Source organism: Rattus norvegicus, chromosome 17 (assembly GCF_021556685.1).
Source record: "Rattus norvegicus strain SHRSP/BbbUtx chromosome 17, alternate assembly SHRSP_T2T, whole genome shotgun sequence".
NCBI lineage: Eukaryota > Metazoa > Chordata > Mammalia > Rodentia > Muridae > Rattus > Rattus norvegicus.
The window spans coordinates 86,968,265-86,987,247 of record NC_141550.1 but is presented as its reverse complement, the minus strand read 5'-3'; the positions used below and the strand labels follow the sequence as shown (position 1 = coordinate 86,987,247).

The window sequence follows — 18,983 nt, the reverse complement described above, 5'->3', positions numbered from 1 at the left end:
CCAAAAATACAGTTTAAAAAGAAATCTTTGGACAAATTGAATATGGATATCTTTATTTGGAATAATTCGCCGAGGAAAACCCATTCAATTTCTGGCTCCAAGGGCACACTTTCTAAGTGAGGCAGGCCTTAAGACATGTATGCTCTTAGTTCTAACCGATCCTGAGTTACACGGGCACAGAAATGGAAACTGACCTGTAAAAATTTTTTACATTATAAATGCATAATTCTCATGGGCAGAGAAGTTGAGCTCATGCCTAATGACATTCATGACCAATATTCAAGCAGCATATTAAGATTTTCTAAATGCCTCATTAAGCTTTATGGAAGGGGATGAACACCGGGAATTTAAATTCTGCAATGATTCATTTGAAGGTAGCTTTTACTTGATCTCTTTAAAAAAAAAAAAAAAACCCTAATTTGTTACTCTTCCACCAAAGTACGTGATTTCATTTGGTTTGTCTTTTTTCTTTACGTTAGGTTAAATATAAAGAAAAGTTTGATAATGAAATGAAGGGAAAAGGCCACCATTACAACCCTCTGGGAAGTGCGTCTTTCAGACAACACCAGCTCGCTACTGTCCTGGCAAGCGATGTAAGTTGTAATCTACAGAGATCACTCTCAGTATCTTCAGTAGAGTCTTGTTTTCCTAGATCTGTGTTATAATTACTGATATTTAATCAAGATCATGTAATTTCCAAGTAATTTGTAGTTGAAAACACTGGGGGCCCACTTTCCTGAAGCTTTTTTATTTTTTCTAGAAAAGTATATTATTATAATTTGCTATTAATGCTTACTGATTACTAATTAGTTAATAAGTAGGAACAGTGGTATGAATAAAATTATTGTGTCTGATCAAGAGTAGACATAGATTATAGACTTTTTCAGGAAAGAAATGTATATTATCGCAAATTAGTAGGTAGGACAACAATTAACTCATAATTATGCCCACAAAATTGAGTTTATTATATAGTACTACCTGATACATGGGCTTTTATTGGGAAGAAATTGTCATGAATTGCATTGCTAAAAGGTTTAAAACTTCCTTCGTTTTTATTATGCTAAGTGCTATCTTTGTAGATTTAGTCTTATGTTTTTAAAATTAAGAAGGATCCATTGGATCAGAAGTTCAGAATGTTTTCTAGGAGGAGGTATTGTCTAAAAACCAGAAACAATGTCAAATGGTTCTTTTGGGCATCATTTAAAGGGCGTACAGACCCTTTCCAATCGGAAGAGGTGAGGGTCAAGGAAAGGCTCTTCCCCTGAGGTTTCTGTGCAGCCTCCTCATCTCCCTGGGTGGCACTGGCTTTCCTTCTCCTTCATTAATGTATGGAATGTATTCATGCACAACAACAAGTCTCGGTTTCTGTCCGGAAGATAAAGGGGGCACGTTTGTCTTTTGGAATCTCTGGGGCTATCAGAATCTTTCTTTTCCTGATGTAACTTTTGAATGTGTGCAAATACGAATCAAGTACAGATGAACTGATCTTAAAGGAGTCTAGAGTGAGGATCAGACTGCCTGGACGTGATCCTGTCCAGCCACTTAACTATTATGCCTTCAATCTTTCTGTGCCTCAGTTTCCTCATCTGTCAAATGGGAATAAAATGCAACAAGTAGGGTGATCGTAAAGATTGTTTTTCATATATAAAGTGTTTTTTTTTTAAAAAAAAAACTTTGGACATACAGGTAGTGTTTAACGAGCTTGATACTAATATTTTGTTCTTACTACTAGAATTAAATTCCAAAGCAGTTGGTTAAAAATAAAAAAAGATTCACATGGTGATAGAATGCAGAGGCACTGAAGCTTAAATTACAGCATGGTAAAACCGAAACAATTCTACAGCAGCGTGTAAAGAAGGAAGCGAGGTTTCTCCTTGTTCTCTAAAAGTAGAGTTTCTGCTATAATTACTTAAGTGTGTTAACACCACCGTTTTGGAATACATAAACAGTAAAAGAAATTTAAATGTTTTCAAGTCTGTAAGTAACCAGTTGATTCGTTCAGTAGTGAATCAGCACCATCTAGTGGCTGCCTATAAATCCTGTCACCTCTGCACTAGTCAGGATCCTGTGTTGGGGGAGAAAAAAGAATGAGGGAATCCATTAATGTAATTCAGTCTATAAACAAACTCAAAGGGAAAAAACCCACATGACCATCTCATTAGATGCTGAAAAAGCATTTGACAAAATACAACATCTATTCATGTTAAATGTCTTGGACAGATCAGGAATTCAAGGCCCATACCTAAACATAGGGAAAGGCAATATACTGCAAACCAATAGCCAATATCAAATTAAATGGAGAGATACTTAAAGCAATCCCACTAAAATCAAGGATAAAACAAGGCTGTCCACTCTCCCTGTATCTATTCGGTATAGTACTAGAAGTTCTAGCTAGATCAATAAGACAACAAAAGGAGATCAAGGGAATACAAACTGGAAAGGAAGAATTCAAGGTATCACTATTTGCAAATGATATGTTAGTGTCCCCCAAAATTCTACCAGAGAACTTCGCCAGCTGATAAACAACTTCGACAAAGTGGCTGGGTGTAAAATCAACCCAAACAAATGCATAGCCTTCCTCTTTATACAAATGATAACCGGGCTGAGAAACAAAATAGGGTAACACCCTTCACAATAGTCACATATAATATAAAATATCATGGGATAACTCTGACCAAGCAAGAGAAAGATCTGTATGACTAGACCTTCAAGTCTCTCAAGAAGGAAATCAAAGAAGACCTCAACAAATGGAGAGATTTCCCATGCTCAAGGATTCGTAGGGTTAATATAGTAAAAATGGCCATCCTACCAAAGGCAATCTACAGATTCAATGCAATCCTCATCAAAATCCCAACGCATTTCTTCACAGACATGGAAAGAGCAATGCTCAAATTCATAAGAAAAAAAAACCAAAAAACCCCAGGATAGTGAAAATAATTCTTAACAATAAAGAACTTCCAGGGGACTCACCATCCCTGACCTCAAGCAGTGTTATAGAGCAACACTGATAAAAACTGCATGATATTGGTACAGAAACAGACAGGTCAATCAGTGGAATAGAATTGAAGACTGAGAAACAAATCCTCAAATTTATGAACACTTGATCTTTGGCAAAGAAGCCAAAAATATACAATGAAAAAAGAAAGCATCTTTAATAAATGATGCTGGTCTAACTGGCAGTATGTAGAAAAGTGAAAATAGATCCATGTTTGTCACCGTGAACAAAGCTCAAGTCCAAGTGGACCAAGGACCTCAACATGAAGCCAGATACACCGAATCTTACAGAGGAGAAAACGGAAGAGTCTCCAACTCATTGGCATTGGGAGAGGGTGGATTTCCTAAACAGAAAGCCAATTGCTCACACTCTAGGATCAAGAATTGATGAATGGGACTTAATGAAACTGAAAAGCTTCTGTAAGGCAGAAGACACAATCAACAGGACAAGTCACCAACCTACAGATTGGGAGAAAAAAACTTCCCTCACCCTACATCCGATAGAGGGCTAATACCCATAATATATAAAGAACTTGAGAAGTTAACCTCCAGAAAAGCAAACAACCCAATCAAAAAAAGTGGTATAGAGCTAAACTGAGAATTCACAGCAGAGGAATCTCAAATGACCAAGAAGCACTTAAAGAAGTGTTGAACATCTTAAGTCACTAGGGAAATGCAAATACGAAACAACCCTGAAATTCCGCCTTTCACCAATTGGAATGGCTAACATCAAAATCTTAGGTGACAGCACATGTTGGCGAGAATGTGGAGAAAGGACAGTCCTCCGTTGCTGGTGGGATTGCCAACTGGTACAACCACTCTGGAAATCAAGCTGGAGCTTCCTCAGAAATTTGGAAACAGATCTACCTGAAGACCTAGCTATACCACTTTTGGACATATACCCAAAAGCGTCCCCACCATACCACGAGGACACGTGCTTCACTATGCTCATAGTGGCCTTAGTTGTGATAATCAGAAGCTGGAAAGAACCCAGATGTCCCACCACGGAAGAATATCCAAAACATGGTTCATTTACACAATGGAAAATTATTCAGCTATTAAAAATGAGGACATCATGAGTTTTGCAGGCAAGTGAATGGAACTAGAAAGTATCATCCTGAGTTAGGTAACTGAGACCCAAAAGAACATGCAGGGGATGCATTCACAGAACTCAAGAAGTTTAACAAGCAGAAAGGCCCAAGTGAGGATGCTTAAATCCCACCTGGGAGGGAGAAGAAAATAATCACCGGAGGCAGAGGGAGGGAGGGACCTGGGTGAGAGAGTGAAGGAGGGGGGAAAGGGGAAAAATGATCAGGTGTGTGGGGTGGAACAGGAGAGAAGCCCTGAGAACCAGCAGGATGAACAGAAATATCCAACCTCAGAAGGTGGGAGGTGGGGGAACCCTCTAGAAAATACCAGAGACCTGGGAGGTGAGAGACTCTCAGGACTCAAGGGGAGGGACCTTAGATGAAATGCCCTACAGTGGGGAGAGGGAATTAGTAGAGCCCACCTCTAGTAAAAAACAAAGCAAAACAGGACATCAAAAATTCAGACGCAGAACTATTCTTGTATAAAAGAACTGCAGGGACAAAAATGTAGAAGAGACCAAGGGAAAGGTGGTCCTGACATGCCCAACTTGGGATCCATCTCAAGGGGAGGCTTCTAGGCCTGACACTATTACTAATGCTATGGAGTACTTACAGACAGGAGCTTAGCATGGCGGTCCTCTGAGAGGCCCAACAAGCAGCTGGCTGAGACAGATGCAGATACTTATGCCCAAACTGAAGTCTGGGATCCCTGTGGTTGAGTTAGGGAAAGGCTGGAAGAAGCTGAGGAGGAGGGAGACCCCATAGGAAGACCAGCGGTCTCAACTAACCCAGCCCCCGATATCTCTTAGACACTGAGCCATCAACCAGGCAGCATACACTAGATGGTCTTAGGCCCCTGACATATATACAGCAGAGGACTGCCTGGTTTGGTGTGCCTAACTCTTGAGAGGCTTGAGGACCCAGGGAGTGGGAAGGCCTTGGGGGGGGGGCATCCTCTTGGCAACAGTGGGGAGTAGGAATGGGATAAGGAACTGTGTGTGTGGGGGATCAGGATGTGGGCAGTGGCTGGACTGTAAAAAACAAAAGTAATAAAAATAAAATTAAAAAAGAATGAGCAAGTTGGATCCCCAGTGCAGGGGAGTATGAGGTGGGGGCAATAGGGGGATGTATAGGGGGAAATACCTGTATGGGGGAGGGGGAGGGGAGGGAATGGGGGCTTATGGCCAGGAAACCTGGAAGGGGAATAACCTTTGAAATGTAAGTAAAGAAATATATCTAATAAAAAATTAAAAAAAAAAGAATGAGCAAAATAAAAAAAGAAGGAAGGAAAGAGTAGAAGAAAAATGCAAGTGTCTATTATTTTCTTTTACTAGACGGTATTTATTCCATGTTATTTCTGTAGGTGAAGTACAAGAAAGATGTTCAAACCATGCACGAGCCAGTTTCAGATCTCCCAAACTTGTTGTTCTTAGACCATGCTCTGAAAGCCAGCAGAATGCTCAGTGGAGTAAGTGGGTTGTCCGGTGGCCGCCGTAGAGTAGATGTGTGCTCCTGGTCTTACCTGCTTCATTCACCGTGCCTGTGTGCCATGCTCCCAACAACTGACCTGCAGAGTGGCTGCCTGCCTGTGCGAATCCCACGGCAGTCGTCTCTTCGTAAAAGAGCTCCTTTTCTTAACTTACTTTACCCATTTCATACATGTATGGGATATATTTTAGTCCGTTCACTCTGTCTCATCTGCTCCAACCTCTTCTTGCCAACACGTACGACTCCTACTTTTATGTCTTTGTGTGTGTTTGACACACTGAGTTTAATGAGGGTTGCCCGAAAGCATGTGGGTTGGAGGTTATCTGCTGGAGCACAGACAGAACTGTATGACCCTGAAGAAAGCGATACCCAATGTGGGTTCTTGCAGCTCCTGGCAGCGCATGAGCACAAGCACGTTCGTTGGCACTGCTCTAAGCGAGCCTCCCATCCGTCTTCTTCATTTCTTCATTTGTATCAGAATGAAACCACTTGATGTTCGTGTCCTGTAGCCAGGGATCTTCTTTTATGAAACCCATGCCAGCATAACATATATGATAATATATGTTATATCTTCATTAGCAAACATTCTTGTTTATATGTAATATATATATAAACACATAAAAATATCACACTTTGAACTATTTTTTCTGACAAGAAATCATGAAGGTGCTTATATTTCATGGCCACTATTTGAGGTTAGTCTTGAGATGGATTCCACGATATCTATCAAGTCAGCAAGGAGGGCTTTATGTCCTCATGGTAATATTTGTGTTTACTATTCATAAGGTCAGTCCCTCAGAACTCTAGCCTGCTGGGATACCGTGTCCACCCTTGGTGCATCTGGATACTGACTTCACTAGCTCTTACAGCCGATGACTCCTGGTCATTGCTGACTCCACTTTGCACATATCCAGATGCCACATGTTAATGACTGACTCTGATTTGACCCCGAGTCATTTTCATGCCTATTCTAATAATAACCACCCATTCACTTAAAATCATCTTAACTGACAGAACAAATCCAGATCAGATGAAGAAACACTCATTCTGTAAGGCGTGAGAGAAAGTGAAGGTGGTCTTTTAAGTAGCTGAGCCCTCTGTCCTCAGTATAAAGCCCCTCCAAGACTAGATCTCTAAACCTTCGCCTTACGTTCTTAGCATTGGCAAAGCACCATTTGTCATTTGTATGTCCACTCTTTCTTGCACTGACACCACCAGCCTTCCCAAGGTGCACACTGCACATAAGAGATTCACACTTGGAGAGATTCATTTTTAATTCATTTAAAAAAGTATTGGTATTTGGGTCAAAAGCAGTATATTATTGTTTCCGGTGTTAGAGCCATGTTGACAGGCTCAGAATTAGCCTTTGGTGTCAGGGCCTTAGGATTCCATTGTCCTGCCTTCGCCAAGCTCACCCTCCACTGGCATACATATCCCCACCACCCTTGCATTTCTGTTCTGGGTTCACACTTTGTGACACACACACTCGTCCCACCATCCTCTGCGCCCTCTGCTTTCTTCATTCTCCAGCGTCTGGCTTTTGTTCAATGGTAGTGCTTGCTTGGGCCTGTTCCCTCCCCACTCAGACTAACTCTCCTAGGACCACGGGGATTCCTGTGCAAATGAGCAAGAATGTTTTCCTCTCACTGGCAACATTTCTTTTCAAAATGTTGACGTTTGTTTCGCAATAGAGAAAATGAATCAAATTTAAAAGTCTTTGTCATCTCTCCAACAGAAAGCCTGACAGAGTCACGTTGCCCATTTTATTCACTGTTCACGGAGCTTTGATCTCCCGTTTGCCTCAGTCTGTATCACAGAAATGATTACATCACTCGATGGGCCAGAGAGTTTGACTTCTCTGAATCATTTGCGTATTAAAATTGTATGACATTATATATGTCCTAATTTTTTTAAGTTAGAATAGGCTTTTAAGAAAACAAATAGAAAATTTCTTGATGTATAAAGGTGACCGGATTTTATTAAAACATTGAAGAATAACTTTCTTGTTAGCTAGCTAGTTAGTTAGCTAGCTAGTTTGCTCTAAGTGACTATTTTATTAAACATCTCTGGATGTACTGGCCTGTACCACAATTTTTGCATTTTAATGTGTCATGTGTAGAGCAGGATGAGAACTTTAAAATCCTGTCCAGAATCATGAATTCGACGTTTGAAGAAACACTTTGCAGTGAAAATGGAGCTTCCATTTCCTTACAATGTTACATAAATTTAAACAATTTGTGCTATGTCATTCTACATAATGTCCACTAGGCGGCAACAGAGACTAGTCAATACAGAGAAAACAAGCCCCTGCGTCAGAAATTTCATTTGCAGATTGGAGTTCAAAGGATTTGGGCTTAGCCTGTACATAGTATGTATCCATGAGAGACTTCATTAGTTGTGGACTCTGACTCCATAGTAGAATATATTCTACGTTAATGCATTCGAATTATAGTTGTTCAATAAGTATAAAAAAAATCTAAGCAAACTATAAATGTTTTTGATATCTTATTTCAGGTGTAAGCATTGCCTTTTGTTTGAATTAGATTTTTACTTAGTTTTAAATTAAAACTCATAGAGGAACCTAAGATGTAACCCTATGAGCTTTATTAAGACGTTCCTGTGGTACTTTCCAAACTCATTTCATTCTGGTTAGAATTCAGTGACATTTATCCTTGCTCCCCAAGGGACAGGAAACACTTGAGGTCAGGCTCCCTCTGGAACTTTGTCCCTGTGGAGGGACCTCTGTGTCAGGTCACCTCTGTCTCTGGTTCCCAATGCTCAGGGCTAACTCCCTCTCATGCTTCTGTCCTCAGAGCGTCTTCTGGGATCACCCCAGTCTCCATCACCACTTCGTTTAGGTTGCTCTTCAAGAGCTGCATGAATTTCTCCACTTACACAAAACCATTTTTTCCTGGAACCCATAGGCAATGAGTTTTTACCTTTGTAGGTCCCCGCAGATCTCGGAGCACTACTGTTTGCTCATAGAAGTCTTTTCCAAGTAGGACTAATTGCTAAGTGTTCGGTTTCTGGTGCTAGAAGTCTTGTTCTGCTGGGGCTGGTCTAAAGTAAAATGCCATCTGTATTGTTCTGGTCTCTTCCACATTTACCTTTTCATGCACATCATAATAACAGAGGGTCTACACCAACATCTTCAACTTAAAATTCCAATCAATCGGGACTGGAGAAATGGCCCAGTGGCTAAGATCAATGGCTGCTCTTCCAGAGATCCTGAGTTCAATTCCCAGCAACCACATGGTGGCTCACAAGCATCTGTGATGGGATCTGATGCCCTCTTCTGGCCTGCAGGTGTACAAATAGAAAGAGTGCTCGTATGTTGTGGTAAATATTTAAAAAAAAATACAAAAAACCTGAACCTTTTATCCCACGCTAGTGCTGGCACCCAGAGGGCCACGTGGCACTGTGGGGTACTTTTATCTCAGTGGCTCTACACTGTCCCCAAGTACTCTTGGACCCAGGCAATCTCTGAACCGTTCCAGCATGGCACCTTGCCACACACTGGTCTCTAGACTTAGTACTGGCACCTGTGGGGCTGCATAAAACTCACCATAATTTATCTCTGGTTATTATCTCTCATCTCAGCTCTCTGCCAGCTGTGAAAATCAAGACTCAACAAACTGAGAATTTATGTTAAATTCTCAATCCACAATACATCCACACAATAAACTCACAACCAATTGATAAGGATATAAACCACCCACATAGCTAAAATAAATTTGCCTACAGAAATTCATCCCTTAAGAAATATTCATAACTACATTGGCAATTCAAGACCACCCGGATCTGGGTCATCCACCATCTCCATCTTGATTCTCCCCCTCCTTCCCCTTCTCTCCCACCTTGCAAAAGCTTTGTCCCCACACTATTTTTACTGTCCAGTCATGGCCTTGACCTAACTCGAGCCAGCCCTCACTTGCACATAGACATCAACCTAAACTCAGTCATAAAATAAATCTTAAAAAAGAAAATCCAATTGTACCCATTTTCTTCAGGTCCTTTTCTCGGTGCCTCTCGTCCTTCCTTAGAATTTAGAGAATTATTTTTCAGCTTCTCTATGTCTTCATCACTTCCATTCTTGCTCATGGCCCAGCTTCTGTCTCCAGCCACCTTTCTGGAGCCTAGCTTCCCTCACTCTCTTCTTTGGTTTCTGTCTCTTCTGGACATTGTTGAACACTGCTCTGTCCTGTGATAAGAAGCAGTGTCTGTGTGTCACCACACTTTGCCCACTCAAGATCCACTGGATCCCATCTAATGATCTTTCGTTTGTGACTGTGCCCCATGTTACATTCGTAATTAATCACTGAATGTTTCTTGCGCTCTTGTGCTCTTCCCTATAGCGAGACCGTCTGGCTTTGTCCACTTCCTTAGGTGCAGAACCTCCCCCATGCCAGCTGTCACAGAGACTGTCTCTATGGCAGTCCTGCCGCTCCTTTCCACTGGCTTCTGTGTTGCCTGCTTTACTAAGAGTTGTCAGGAGACCGGCTCAGTCTGTCACCCAGGGTTACCTAGAACTCACAGTCATCCTCCTGTCTCGGCCTCCCACGTGCTGGGATAAGAGCCACTACCACATGCCAGTTACATTCTTAAGTCTTAATTTTACTCATCAGTCTTTTTTAATCCTAACTGATTTTCATGTTTTTTTTTAAGTGGGAATATAAAAAGAATTTTGAAGAAAACAAAGGATCGTATCACTTTGATGCAGAGGCCCCTGAACACCTACACCATAGAGGAAATGCCACCCTCCAGAGTCAGGTGAGTTCTCCGAGCTCTGCTCATCCCCCAAACACACATGACCATCGGATTGCCCACTAGAATGGAGTCCAAGGACATTTCAGAAAAAAACATTATCGCGGATCCTTCTTTTTCTTTGGGTCAGCTGAAACCATGTTTCGACATATAAAAGTTTCATAAAAATAAGTTCTTCACATAATTAAAAAGTTTAGATCTAGGAACTCATTAAATGGCGATCAAATCTCATGATGATTTAAAATTTTACAGTGTGCTGATTTGACATTTTTGAGCTACAAAATTAATTTTCTGGGTGTAAGGTTTATTATAATTTCTCCATTTAATTATAAGTGTTATTGGAAAGGGAAAACATTCTCACTAATGCATTTTAAATTAATGTTTTTTCTAATTCTGAAACCCTATGTATTCTGCAAAAGAACCTAATTTTTTTCTTCCTAGCACATTGTGAAGTCAATATCTGTTTTAAAATTATCAACTCAAGTTTAAATAGTTGCTAAAGACGCCATTTCTAGCATCTATTAAGGTAAACATTTACATGGCTCCTTCAAATGTATTGTGTGGAACATAAACTCCATAATGATTTAAAAATAAATTCCTCCCTGTATCAGTTTTCATTCCTCTTGCTGTGATAAAATACCTCCGCAGAAGCAATTCAAGGGACAAAGGGTTTGCTGGGTTCCCAGGTTATAGTCTATCATTGTGGGGAAGCCGAGATGGTGGGCACTTGAAGCATCTGGTTACACAGATACATCTATAGTGAGGAACACACAGCAATGGAATAACAGACATATTCTTGTGCCCAACGCACTCTCTCCCTTTTCCCACAGTCTAGGACAAGCATCTAAAGAATGATGTTACCTATTTTTAGGCTGTTTCTTCCCATATCAAGGAACATAAATGAACAATTCCTTACGGGCATGTCCTCAGGCTAACCTGATGTAGAACCTCATTGAGATTCTTTCCCAGGGGAGACTAGCATGTAGTGAGTTGACACTTAAACACCCCCCTCCCCAAATATTTGGAAACACAAGAGTTTTGTCTTTAAATTCTCTTCTCTCTATGTCTCTCTGTTCCCTTCCCTCCCTCCCTTCCTGCTTCTCTCCCTCCTTCCTTTTCTCCCTCTCCCCTTCCCTCCCTCTCCCCTCCCCTTCCTTCCTCTTTCACTGCCTCCCTTCCTTCTCAACTTGCAACTGACCTACTTCTGCCTCCCCAGGGTTAGGTGTACACACATATACCCTTATGCCTGTCTTAAATTCTCATTTTGCTTTCAGTTCTTACCACAAAACTATATTCTACTGTAGTATGATACCACATGCATGCGGCATAATTGTCTGTGATAAAAAAACTATGTCACTAATAGGCATTTCAAATTTTATTTCCTGTTGTCACATAGTTCTAAGTTTAAGAAATTTTTCTTTTAGCTCCATCTAGTTATCGTTAGCATTGTATAACTTAAATAACTTCGCAAGCGGCTACGAAGCCTGAGAATTAATGAAAACAAATTTCTGAGTGAAGTGAGTCATGACCAGAGCTTTTCTAGGAACTCAGTAATAATATTGCCAAAATACAAACTATTCTGATGGCTTACATACCATTTTAGCTTTTGTTTCTGCAGAATAGAAGACACCAAGTTGGGGATAGCTCTCAGCTAATAAAAATGCTTGCCTTGCTAGTATTGAAGAGTAAAGCTCATCCCTAGAACCAGGCCAACATCTGGGAGCAGCTGCATGTCTGTCCCTGTACCTGTAGTCTTGTGTGTTGGGGTGATGGAGGCAGAAGAGGTGCCAGGGTTTGTAGGCTCGAAGCCTAACTTCACATCCTGATGTCTCTGCCTCAAGGAAGTATGACAGAAAACACTAGAACAGTAAGCCCAGCATCCTCGTCTGGCCTCTCTGGCGCATGTGCAGGCACACATACCTGCACACACACATGTGCACACACCAAACCCATACACCACAGACAATTACACGTATGTATACCAGCACAAAGAAAAGAGAAAAAAAAATCAAAGCCTGAAGCGACAGAAACTGTCCTTCCCTCTATAAACAGAAAGGGGACAAAACTAATTTTAATTGATACAAATAATGCATAATGTGATATTATTGAATAATGGATAAAGAAATGGAAGGAAATCATATATGATTTGGTCATTAGCCATGGAGAAACTCAGGGGTTCTAGGGAACATTGTTCCTTCTTTTGACAGAGGGGTAATCAAATCCATTTTTAAAACTCATGATGAATTACTAGACATGGAAACTACCACCAAGAGCTCTCTACGTTTTCCAACTTTCATTCTTCCCTGACCCATGTATGAATGGTATGAGTACATATATGAATAACCCCATGAATTTAACAAATATCTCCATATTCTACTTATTTGGCACAACAGTTTCTTTGTCCTCTATAGAATACGTTAGTTAATGTCCCACAACACCGAATACCTTTTGGTTGGACTAACATAAAATTTTATTCTTAAAAATTTTTATGTTTGGCCCATATGCTTTTCTTATATGTCACTGACTCTGGGGAACACACTCGTCACTCTAAATTGCCAAATAACTTGATTAACACAAAACAGGATGATTAATTCTGGGTACATTTATTGTGTTTTGTCTGCTACATGGGCTTTTGTTTGTTGTTGTTATTGTTGGGAATTGAACTCAAGACCTTTTTCCTGCTAAGACTGTGCCCTGACACGGAGCTATACACAGCCCTTATTTTTATATGATTTTAGTGTTTTTTTCAACACAGGTAAAATACAGAGAAGAATATGAGAAGAATAAGGGGAAGACCATGCTTGACTTTGTTGAGACACCATCATATCAGTCTTCAAAGGAGGCTCAGAAGATGCAGAGCGAGGTAGGGTGCTGGGCTTGTCACCACAAGTGTCCTGTAGATACTTGATGGTTTCTCATTTGAAAAGAATCACTCAGTGATGAGTGGGGTCTAGAGATAAGAGTGCTGTTCTGTGGGGCTGGCTTGGGGACCTGTGGTATAGACCCAACATTGTTCTCTGGGGCTGGCTTGGGGGGAACCTGTGGTATAGACCCAACATTGTTCTCTGGGGCTGGCTTGGGGGGACCTGTGGTATAGACCCAACATTGTTCTCTGGGGCTGGCTTGGGGGGACCTGTGGTATAGACCCAACATTGTTCTCTGGGGCTGGCTTGGGGGGACCTGTGGTATAGACCCAACATTGTTCTCTGGGGCTGGCTTGGGGGGACCTGTGGTATAGACCCAACATTGTTCTCTGGGGCTGGCTTGGGGGGACCTGTGGTATAGACCCAACATTGTTCTCTGGGGCTGGCTTGGGGGGACCTGTGGTATAGACCCAACATTGTTCTCTGGGGCTGGCTTGGGGGGACCTGTGGTATAGACCCAACATTGTTCTCTGGGGCTGGCTTGGGGGGACCTGTGGTATAGACCCAACATTGCTCTCTGGGGCTGGCTTGGGGGGACCTGTGGTATAGACCCAGCATTGCTCTGGGGGGAGCAGGATCAAGGACCCCCTACTAGACTCAGCATGGCTGTGTAGGACAAGCTCAAGGACCTTGTTCCAGACTCAGCACAGCTCTGCAGGGCAGTTCCTGTGTTCTAGATCCGTACCCTCTTGCCAAAGGGCACTGAATTTGTCTGCTTCCCAGTTTTGCTGACCAGCAGCTCGGGCTGTCAGGTAGATACACTCCTCAGTGTTCTCGACTCACGGAAAAACACTGACAGTTTCCGAATGACCAGGATTATAGCCAACACTTTCAAACTATCAATGCAAAATTGTATCTAGAACTAATTTTAAAATGAAGACCTGGTTGTTTTTCTTCCCCTTCCACTACAGTGGTAATGGAACCGACATTTAAATAGTTTATATGCTTATTTTGTGCCTGACACCTTGCTAAAAGCCGCACCTGCAACAACTCATTTAATCTTAAAGGTAATGGCTAGAGGATAATATGATTCATATAATAATAATACACTCAAAGCAACAGTAAAACGATAAAGCAACAGTAAAATTATGTATCTGGTAAATGTCACCAAGGTTTTAGGACCTGGTCACAGTCATGATACTTCCTTCCTTTTCTTTGCTTCAAGTTTGTTTAACTGATCCTGTCACCTCCAGGGAGTACTTGAATGTATTGAGTTTGTTTTCTTTTCTTCTAAGAGAAGATAATCCTGTCGCAGGTAGGATTATCTGTAGACTATGTTTTCTCAGACCAGGCGATTCCTTCCTTTTCTTTCCTTTAGGGCGTCAGGCACACCGTTTTATTTACAGTCAGCATCTCTGTCTGTGGTCCCCAGTGGGTATTACTTTTAAGGGACAGAAGCACTGACCAGTCCTGTCAGATAGGTTAGTATTAACTTTTTTTTTTTTCGTTTGTTTGCCATCTGCTTTGTTGAGATTTCTTCAGACAATCACCCTGGCCACACTTGGTTAATTTCTTCTGTACGCCAAAGAGGAGAGAGGCATGATTTATCCTTTGCAGTCTTATCTTCTTAAGGCGTTTTTATTGAGTTTGATAAAGAACAGTCAGTAGCTGGATGACTGAGTGAGTTGTCTTGGCAGAGCCGCTAAACCTGGTCCAAATTTGGAAGCCCACAAAAGCTCTCCTGAAAGAGGACAAATGATCCCGGATCGCATTGGTCTGTGTAGACAACAGCATAGAGGGCATCTTGGGATATCCTTACATCGCACCGTTGTTTTCCGTGGTACTGCTGCCTTGTATGTGAGCTTGCCTGGACTTTAATGGAGCTCCCCATTTTGTAGGAAATGCTTGACCATTGTTGCAGACCTATATAGCCCAGTGAGAGATTTGGACTTTCACAGTTCTCAGGAAGTTTAACTGTTAAACCCATGTTCGCTGAAGGACGATGGGAACAAATTACCCCAGCCCATTTTTAAATGAAACCAGCGTCTGGAGGGTGGCTTCAGTCTTATCATTACCAAGATCTCACAGCTTCATCACAGCCTCTCCATAACTTCATCTCAGCCTCACCGTGTCTCACCACCATGTTTCCTCAACCTTCCCATGACTTCCCCATGACCTCCCCATGACCTCTACATGACCTCCCCATGACCTCCGCATGACCTCCCCATGACCTCCCCATGATCTCCCCATGATCTCCGCATGACCTCCCCATGGCTGCCCCTTGGCCTCTGTGTGATCCCTCCAAGACTCCTCAGAGCACCCTGACAGCATCCTTATGCCTCCTTAGCTGGTTGACTCCTTGCTATTCTCTCCTGACATCTTTAGCTGGAGTTGGAGATGTGTAACTGGACTTATGGCTGTTTGGTGGGTTTTTCTTTTCTTCCACACTTTCAACCCCCAACACTAAGTAGGTGAGAAAAAGGATAAAGGGGCAAGGGGTGTCCTTAGATGACTTCCTCATGATTAGGATATCCTTGTTCCTTGGAGCTAGTTTGACTCTTGCTGTCAGGATATCTAATTTCTTCTTCCTCTTCCTCCTCTTTTCTTTTTGTGCACTACTGCTTGACAAATTGCAACCATCAGAATCCAACCACCAGAATCCAACCGGCCCCTTCCAGCAGGGCTCTCGCATCTACATATCTTCAGAAACGTCGTCACACTCAAAACCCATCTGCAGCTGGCAAAATCTCACTCCAGACACAGCATGAGAAAAATCATAGTCAGCTGCTGTGGGCAACCTGATTAAAATGAAAACACACTTTATAGTATGTTTATGTTTTCTAAAGAAACCAAAACTCTCACTAGAGACTCGTGCTGAAAAGCCTTCATGATACTGCTTTTGTTATTATATTAATTCTTCTGTGCACAAACTGTTTAACATTACTCTCAGCAGTAAACCTGCACCCACCTCATCACTCACCGTGAGTGCATTTCCAGGCCCTGTTTCTGAATTACAGAGAGCGGTCATTTGGAGAGGTGGGACTTTAGCTCCTCGTCCCTCATGACAGTCAGTCTCTCTCATTTTCTTCACCCTGCTTGCTCTTTCCCTCCCACCCGTGAGACAAGCGCCCCTTTAATTATAGCCACTGATGATTAGACTTCTTTTATTTCCCTCCAGGTTTTTATTGAGTTTTGCTGGCACTCAGCAAAGTTTGATGAGAGTCAGGACTTCCCTTAGGGATCTCATTGGGCCAGATTGATATTCTCAAGGCTAGAGAAATAAATACCTAAAAATTGTTAGAGAAAGTATGATGTTAAAAGAGTACCTTAGGGTATAAAAAGAACAAAGCAGACCGGAAGAGAGCCACCTGTCTTAGAGTTGGCTTTGAGCCTTTAAAACGAGCCTAGACTGTATTCCATGAGATTCCTGCTATGGGAAAAGCCTGATTTCTAAGAAAGCTGTTAGTGCCTTTCCGTGACCTTTAATCATGTGTATCTCATTTCTGTCCACCACCAGGTATAGGGTTAATCTGTGCTTTCTAAAAGAATCTCTAAGTCTGTCCTCAGGAAGATCTTTGCTTTTCCTCGCACAGAAGTCTTTCTGCACAGAGCACACCGTGGGGTTTTGGTTCTTTCAGGTGTGCACTAGGTAGTTCCAGTCAAACCTCCCTCTTCTCTTCTTTTCCTTCCTTTGTTGCAAAACGATTAGTTCTTCCTTTTTTTAGGATGTAACTTGCCTCCTTGTGTTCGGCTTTACCATTTGGTTTTCTATATCCAGGGTTGTCTCCCTTTGTGCTTTCTTTATTGTTTCTATTTCCATTTTCAAATCCTTCACCTGCTTGATTGTGTTTTCCTGTAATTCTTTCATGGAGTTTTGTGTTTCCTCTCTAAGGGCTTCTACTTGTTTACTTTTGTTTTCTTGCATTTCTCTAAGGGAGTTCTTTATGTCTTTCTTAAAGTCCCCCATCATCATGATCGAATGTGATTTTAAATCTAGATCTTTCTTTTCTAGTGTGTTTGGATATTCAGTGTTTGCTTTGGTGGGAGAATTGGGCTCTGTTGATGCCATGTAGTCTTGGTTTCTGTGGCTTGGGTTCCTGGGCTTGCCTCTTGCCATCACATTGTCTCTGGTGTTATCTTGTTTTGCTATTTCTGACAGTGGCTTGACCGTCCTGTATGTCAGGAGTGCTGTAGACCTGTTTTCCTGTTTTCTTTCAGCCAGTTATGGGAACAGAGTGTTCTGCTCTCAGATGTGTAGTCTTTCCTGTCCACTGGCTTTCAGCTGTCCCTGTGGGCAGGAACCAGAAGGGAGCAGGCATTTGTTGTCAGAACAAAACTGGTGGTTTTTCATGTAATTTTACCATCTCCGTTTTCTTTATTATTTTAGTAATTCATTATAGAAAAAAAGTTTGCAAAAAAAAAAGACCAAACAAAACAAAACAAAAACAAAAACAAAAACAAAACCTTGCTGATCCTGGCCCACAGTTCCCTGCTCCAAACCCCATGGGAGAGAGAGCTGACCGCCCAGATGTGTGGCTAATCCTGAGACTGCAGGGCAGGAGAGACCACCACTTCTGCCCACCTTTGCCCACATTCGTGGCCCAAGAGGAAACTGTATAGGGCCTCTGGGCACAGGAAGATAGGGGCAGTCAAGCTGCAGGAGCCCTGTGGTCCAGACTGCACCTGGATCTAAAAGGACCCCTGTGCATAGAGGGCCCAGATGGTACTAGGTGTTTTCCTCTAGAGTCAGAAATGTGGGCAGAGAGTAGTCTCCTCTGGTTTTCCAGGTGTGTCTGCCCCTGTGAAGGGTTTTGGGTGTAGGAAGCTGTTTGACCAGGTCCTTTTATTCACTAGGGTTCCTTATATTGAATATGATCTTTATTCAACAGAAAGTTTACAAAGAAGATTTTGAGAAGGAGATTAAAGGAAGATCCTCACTGGATTTAGACAAGACTCCTGCATTTCTACACGTGAAGCACATCAGCAACCTGATGAGGGAGGTATGGCCTTGGGAGTTTATACTGGATGTCACCCAAGAGGGAAGCAGAAGAAGTCACTCTGGAAACACCTACTTAGCAGTTCTCTGCCAATTGCATTTATTTGAGATGTGGACTCTTTATTCTGGCCCTTACTGAGAGAGCCTTGCATTTTCTCAACATAGGGAAGTGTATGTTAAGAGGACTATTTACTGGTGAAGGAAGAAATAATCCAGATTTTCCGGATTTTCTGCTTTCTCATTGTGGTTATAGCTTAGAAGGTCTGTGAGGAATGGGCTCTGTAGCTTCATACCAGCTGTTTTTGTTTGTTTGTTTGTTTTTGTTTTACAAAAAATGTCAAACAGAATATTGATTCTCTCTCTCTTTCTCTCTCTCTCTCTCTCTCTCTCTTTCTCTCTCTCTCTCCATTTCTCTATGTATCCACAGCTCTGTACGTCATAAAACAGAGTGTTTAGACCAGGCTGGCCTTGAACTCACAGAAGCTGCCTCTGGAGTGCTAGGATTACAGGCTAGGATTACTGCTGCCTGGCTGAGAAAACCACTTTCTTGAAAGCTTGATTTTTTTTTTTTTTTTAGTTGTCATAAAGCATATTCTACGCCAGCTTTACTTTAAAAATTTTTAATCTTAATTTTTAATTATGTGAACATGATTTGTGTGTGTGTGTGTGTGTGTGTGTGTGTGTGTGTGTGTGTGTGTGTGCAGTGTCTACAGAGGCCAGAAGAAAGTATTAGACCTGAAGTGGTGAGCCACCCAAACTGGACACCTAGCTCATGTCATCTGGATGAAC

General features: G+C 41.8%; 1 protein-coding gene across 5 annotated transcripts in view; it reads left to right on the top strand.

Moving 5' to 3' along the window:
* Nebl (nebulette) overlaps positions 1-18,983 on the top strand; it is a 351,844-nt gene that overhangs the window by 276,950 nt on the left and 55,911 nt on the right. For 2 of the 5 annotated variants that reach the window (XM_087590869.1, NM_001389243.1), the window contains 5 exon segments: positions 480-593; positions 5,446-5,550; positions 10,236-10,340; positions 13,090-13,197; positions 18,088-18,198. The exons of 2 other annotated variants lie outside the window; for them this stretch is intronic. In XM_087590869.1, coding sequence (XP_087446995.1) covers positions 480-593; positions 5,446-5,550; positions 10,236-10,340; positions 13,090-13,197; positions 18,088-18,198 — 543 coding nt within the window. 5 annotated transcript variants of the gene reach the window in all.